At 42.1% G+C, this 6,849-nt stretch overlaps 1 protein-coding gene across 1 annotated transcript; it reads left to right on the top strand.

Moving 5' to 3' along the window:
* The first annotated feature begins 616 nt into the window (after window positions 1-616).
* On the top strand, window positions 617-6,622 carry GDF3 (growth differentiation factor 3). Its single transcript, XM_047741531.1, has 2 exons — window positions 617-884; window positions 5,793-6,622. Exons 1-2 carry the CDS (start codon window positions 617-619, stop codon window positions 6,620-6,622), a joined length of 1,098 nt encoding a protein of 365 aa, XP_047597487.1.
* The last annotated feature ends 227 nt before the right edge of the window (window positions 6,623-6,849 follow it).

The following is a 6,849-nucleotide window of genomic DNA, read 5'->3' as shown; positions in this document are numbered from 1 at the left end:
CTTGGGGTTGTGAGTTCAAGCCCCAGGTTGGGTGTAGAGATTACTTAAATAAATAAAACTTTAAATATAAAGGAAGGGCAAAGTTAGATGAATAAAATTCAGTCCCTCTTTGAGTTGAAAACAGTGTTGATCTCATGCCTTGGGCGGAGTTTTCTCTTCCTGACCTGGCTTCTCACATTGCTGTGGACAGTCTAATAGAAATATACCTATGTATTTGTCTAAATAGACTGTCAGTGACAAGACTTGGCATTTTTCATGACTGTTCTAGTATTCTTCTCTGAGCCTTGCACAAAATAGATGCTTAATAAGCATTTGTTCCATGAATAATGCCTGTCTCCTTTCCATGTCTATTGCAGACAAACCTCAGATTTTTGTGGCTAAGTCTATGCATTGATAATCTTTGTTTTGTGAACTTTTATGGGGGAAGAGTAGAGCAAGAGAAGAGAAAAAAATTCTCTGTCCTTTCCCATCCAATTACCTTTGAGGAGCTGGGAAGAGAGCAATTCACACTTGATTATCTTCCATCAGATAAATTAGCAGCACCTGAATTGCCAGGCAGTCAGGCGATTGAGCTCTCTCCAGCCCCTCTGGCCAGCAGCGTCTCCGCTCCAAGGCCATGATTCCTTGCCTGACCATCTTGGTTCTCCGCATCCTGGTAACTGTGTCTTTGGGCCAGACTTTCCAATTCCAAGAACATGTCTTTCTCCAATTGCTGGGCTTAGACAAAGTGCCCTCACCCCAGAAGTTCCAACCTGTGCCTTCTATCTTGAAGAGAATTTTCTGGGATGGAGAGGCAGCAGCAACCAATGGGGGCTCCCGAGATTTATGCTACCTAAAGGATCTCGGTACGCATGGGAACATAGTCCGACATCTCCTGGATCAAGGTAAGTAAATGAGCGTACATTCTAGAGAAAAGTCTGGCATGAAGAAAGAAAAGAAGGAGAAGGTAACCATTACCGAGGGGTTTGTAGAAGGCCCAGCGCTGGTGTTTTACATATCTTATCTCATTTAATCCGACCACATCCTGAGTTTCCAAAGGCAGGGACTCTTATTAGCTTTTTAACAATAAGGAAAGTCAGTCTTAGATGGGAAATTAACCTGTAAACTATTCCAGAGCTGTTCAAGACCGTAGAGCCAGCGCGTGAGTAAAGTTAGGATTCAAAATAGGTTTTTTTTCCTGAATCAACACTTTTGTGCTACAGTTAAGGTGAAAGCAGCGCAGGTGGAATTACGGCTCAGGCTTCATTCTTCAGCCCATGGTTGGTTTATGCGCTGTGGTGCCTTTGGTATGGCAAGTGGGGGGCGGGGAACATTATGAGTCCAGTTGGCCCCGGACATCAGGTTCCCATCTCCACACCTCGTCACTATTTTAGCTGGGTGGAAATGGCTCCTGATTTGTGAGTACGGAACATTGGTATACGCCATTGTCATACCCATTATATGATGATCTGAATAAATGCCGTTCAATAATTTGTCAAACTGATACCATCCACCTAAATTACATAGGTCAGTTGTTAAAAGTGGATTCTCCAAATAGATAGGTAGATAGACAGACAGACAGACAGGCGGTTCTCCTGTCCAGTTCCTGCCCCTCACTCTACCACCCAATTCTTATTCCAACCCAGAGATGGGTGATGTAATCTGCATTTCTATATAGCTTCCCAGTAGCGGGGGTGGGGGGGTGGGGGCGTGGGGCTCACAAGAGGAATTGAGGGCCCTGATTGGTTAGTTTTACAGTATCTGGAGATAAAATTTGAATACTCATTTGTCTGGGAAGCATTTCTTGGATACCTGCTATGTGCTGGGAATTGGGTATGGCCATGGGAATATAGAAATTAAAGATAAAGTCTGCCCTTGAAGAGTTTATAAAAGGTAAAAGAAAAAAAAGTTTATAGAAGGGAGATAGACAAACGTTAAGACTTCCATACTTTATGCTAAGTATTAGTATGTTAAAGACTCAAGACTTGGGAGTGGGGGTTCAGGGAAAATTCCTGGTGGAAGGTTAAAAGGTATGGAAAGCTTATTTGAAAACAGCTAAGGATTCTTCCCTTCCTCCCCCATGGAAAAAACTTTGATTTTTGTGGTGACCATCACCCCTCCTTAACTTTCCTTTAGGGAAAACCATCATTAGTAGTTTATATGTATGTTCTTTCAGACTTTTCTTCTTTGCATATATTTATAATAGAAACTTGTATTTTTTAATAAATGGGTCATACTGTATGTTACTCAAGTATTATGAATATCTCATACAAATCAGAACTAAAAGTCACAGCTATCTCATTTTAATGGCTGTACAATATGCCATTGTATAAACATGCTGTAATTTACGTAACTGATGCTCTGTTGATGAGTATGAACATAATATAAACAATACAGCTTTACATCCGTTTTTGTTTTGTTTTGTGTGTGTGTGTTATGCTTTTTTTTTTTTTTAAGATTTTATTTATTTATTTGAGAGAGAGACAGTGAGAGAGAGTATGAGCGAGGAGAAGGTCAGAGAGAGAAGCGGACTCCCCGCGGAGCCGGGAGCCCGATGCGGGACTCGATCCTGGGACTCCAGGATCATGACCTGAGCCGAAGGCAGTCGTCCAACCAACTGAGCCACCCAGGCGTCCCAATGCTTTTTCTATTTCCCTAGGATAAATTCTTAGAAGGAGATTCTTAGATCAGAGAAGGCACATTTATATTTCTTATATATAAGTGTCTTCCAAAATTTATACCCCACCATGAATGTATAAAAATTCTCACTTTCTGGGGCACCTGGGTAGCTCAGTGAGTTAAAGCCTCTGCCTTTGTCTGGGGTCATGATCTCAAGGTCCTGGATTGAGCCCCACATAGGGCTCTCTGCTCAGCGGGGAGCCTGCTTCCCCCTACCCCCTGCCTACCTCTCTGCCTACTTGTGATCTCTGTCTGCCAAATAAATAAATAAAATCTTCAACAACAACAACAACAAAAAGATTTCTCACTTTCCCAGTTTGAAAGCAGTCCTTATAGTAAAAATATTAAAGAAACGTGTGGAATGATAGCATACGTACAGAAAAGTGCACAAATCCTAGAGAACAGCTCAGTGAATTTTCACAGAATAATCAGCGCCTAGAACCAGAAACAAAACAGAGCAAGAACCCTCAGAGGAACCGTCATGCCCCCTTCTGGTTAATCACTATTCCTCTGAAGAGTAACTTTTATCCTGTAACATTACTTACCAGTTTTGCCTGTTTCTGAAAACTTCACATAAATGGAAATGTGAAATGTGTCCTTTTTTCTGTCTGGCTTCTTTCACTCAACATTGTATTTGTGAGGTTTATCCATAGTGTGTGTGACTGTAGCTCATTCTCATTGCTTACAGTATTTCATTCATTCTGTGAAGGTATTACAAGGTACTTACTTATCCCTGCTACACTGGAAGGCCATTGAGTAACAATACTCTTTTAGCTTTTAATTTTTGTTATTCTGGTAGCAAAGCATGATCTCATTGTTTTGCTTTTTATTTCTTTAATAAGGTGGAATGTGTTTTATTTATTTATTTATTTTTAATGCTTTTATTTATTCTACACGGAGAGAGATAGCAAGAGAGGGAATATAAGCATGGGGAGTGGAGGGCTTCCTGCAGAGCAGGGAGTCCATGGCGGGGCTGCAGCCCAGGTTCTGGGATCATGACATGAACTGAAGGCAGACACTTAACAACTGAGCCACCCAGCCACCCCTGGAATGCATTTTTAAATGGATAATGAACCTTTCTTTCATTCCTTCCTTCATTCCTTTCTTCCTTCCTTCTTTCTTTCTTCCTCTCCTCTCCTCTCCCCTCCCCCTCTCCTCTCCTCTCCTCTCCTCTGCTCTTCTCTCCTCTCCTCTTCTCTCCTCTCTCCCCTCCCCTCTCCTCTCTTCTCCTATTCTCTCCTCCCCTCTCTTCTCCTCCTTTCCCCCCCCTCCCCTCTCTCCTCTCCTCTCCCTCCCCTCTCCCATCCTCTCCTCTCTTCTCCTCTTTTCTTTTCTTTTTTCCTTCCAAACAATTGCCTGTTTATAAACGCTGGCCATTTTCTATTGAGGAGTCTTCTTTTCCTTTATGATTTATAAGCCCTCTTGGTCATTTGTAAAAGCTCTTTCTTTCTTTCTTTCTTTCTTTTTTTTTTGTAAAAGTTCTTTCTAATTATGAATTTAAACTCATGCATATGATAAGTTTCCTTCGTTGTTCTTTGTGGTTTTAATTTTGTTAATGACATCATTTTGAATATAGAAGTTATTTTATCTTCATGCTCTCAAATCTTTCCATCCTTTCCATTCTGGCTTTTTGATTTTCTTTTATGCTTAAGGAATCTGATTTAGTGCTAGGAGGAGGAAGGAAGACTGATAGGTTAGAATTCTAGCCTTGAACAGGAGAGGTCAGCTTTTCAAGAAGTGGAGAAGATAATTACTGTGAAGATATCTCTGCCCTTGACAGTTAGCCAACCTGTAAGAAAGATGTTTCCGTGGAATAGTGAGGGGTAAAGAGTTGGAAAATAACAGAAGAATATGAAGAGCTAGAGACAGCAAATATAGACCTACCTTTCCAAAAGATGGTCAATGAAAAGAAAGAGAAAGATGATAAGGCAGGCTTGAAGAGGATGCCGGGTAATTTCAAATGCTTCTTTATTTTATTGTTTTTTAAAATGAGGCTTGAGAATGAAGAGACTTGAGAATGAAGGGGGAATGGTTAGAATATTAGGGTTTCTTGCAGGGAGGGGGGGGCGGGGTTCTTTCTCTTTTGTGTTTTTTAATGTAATCTCCATGGATCCAATGTTCAGTGTTACTGACTGAGCCAGCCAGGCACTGCTGGAATGTTTGGGTTTCTGGTGTAATTTCTCCATAAGCTGAATGGCCTTAGAAAATCCTTACTTAGGGTTGGGGCGCCTGGGTTGTTCAGTCTGTTAAGCATCTGACTCTTGATTTCCTCTCAGGTAATGATTTCAGAGTGGTGAGATGGAGCCTGCCTAAAATAAAATATTTAAGATTTCCAAGGAAATCAGGTCCCTGTGTGGCTCAGATGGTTAAGTGTCTGCCTTCAACTCAGGTCATGATCCCAGTGTCCTGGAATCAAGTGCTGTGTTGGTCTCCTGCTCAAGTGGGAGTCTGCTTCTCCCTTGCCCCTCCCTCTGCTGCTCCCTTCACCCCTCCCTCTGCTCAGGTTCTCTTTCTCTCTCTCAAATAAATAAATAAATAATCTTTTAAAAAATTCCAAGAAAATCAATCAAATTTTGAAATACTTTTATGAAAATATTTTAAACCAAATGTGTGTACAGTAACATAAACTGATACATTTATTAATACAATACATAATAAGATCCAGGGAGGGGACTGTATTTATGATAAATTCAAAGCAGTGTGAGCATTAATGTGATTTTAAGACATTTGCAAAAACTTAATCTATGAACATACCTATGATTTTTATTGGTAACAGTGTCATAGGCCATGATAATATTATTGGGATTTGTTGCCTATATTCATAGCTAAAAGAAATGCTAAATCTCATTTAGAGTTCTGAGAAAATAAAGATGTAATTCTTTTTCTCATCCAAGTTCATGGACCTTCTATCCAGGACACCCTGGGGACCTGCAGATGTGAAGATAAGAACCTCTGGTCTTGAATGAGGAGGGAGAGAAACAAATCCTCCCTATGGTAGGGTTTGAGTATGACCGATAATTTTCCGCCCTGATTTTGCATATGTAGATATCATATAGCATTTGGCATTTATATCATATAGGTGGATATGAAGTGAAATATGTTTTGGTGACTCTCACATCTCTGTTCCCATCTAGGTCTCTTTCTTTACTCAGAGAAACTTCCTCAAGCCTCCCCTTGCCTGCGGAAGCTGCTCTACTTTAACCTGTCTGCCGTTCAAGATACGGAGCAGCTAACGATGGCCCAGCTGGGCCTAGATTTGGGGCCCAACACTTACTATAAGCTGGGACCGGAACTGGAGTTGGCTCTGTCCCTGGTTCAGGAGCCTCACGTGGGGGGCCAGTCCATCCCCAAACCAGGGAAAAGGCTCGTGTTACAGTCAGTCCCATGGCCTCAAGGAGTTGTGCGCTTTAACCTGCTGGACGTGGCGAAGGTTTGGAATAACAACCCCAGGGAGAACTTAGGTTTGTTGCTAGAGATACTGGTCAAGAGGACCAGAGACCCGGGGGTGAATTTTCAGCTTCAGGACACCTGTGCCAGACTGAGACAATCCCTTCAGGCTTCCCTGCTGGTGGTGAGTCTCAACCCGGAGCAGTGCCACCCTTCATCCCGAAGAAGGAGGGAAGCCATCCCTGCCCCTAAAGCTTCTTGCAAGAACCTCTGCCATCGTCACCAGCTGTTCATCAACTTCCGGGACTTAGGCTGGCACAAGTGGATTATTGCTCCCAAAGGGTTCATGGCCAACTATTGCCATGGGGACTGTCCTTTCTCCCTGACCACCTCCCTCAACAGTTCCAATTATGCTTTCATGCAAGCCCTGATGCATGCGGTTGACCCAGCGATCCCCCGGGCTGTCTGTATCCCCACCAAGCTGTCCCCCATTTCCATGCTCTATCAGGACAATGATGACAATGTCATTTTACGACATTATGAAGACATGGTGGTTGACGAATGTGGATGTGGGTAGGCTGTGAGAAATAGAAGGGGTATTCTTAGAGTAAGTCTTCCAATAAAACTAGTCACGTGCTGTATGACTTCTTGAGTCTGAAATACCAGTATATTTGTATTTACGACTTATCTTCCTGGAAAATCCATCACGATTAATCATCTCCCTAATCTCACACACACATACACACACATCAGCCCTAATGATCTAACAGTCATGATGCACTTGACAGTCTATTAGACTCTAGA

This window comes from Lutra lutra, chromosome 8 (assembly GCF_902655055.1).
Source record: "Lutra lutra chromosome 8, mLutLut1.2, whole genome shotgun sequence".
Classification (NCBI taxonomy): domain Eukaryota; kingdom Metazoa; phylum Chordata; class Mammalia; order Carnivora; family Mustelidae; genus Lutra; species Lutra lutra.
Note: the sequence above shows the minus strand (reverse complement) of the source record. Positions and strands in the feature narration are given on the sequence as shown.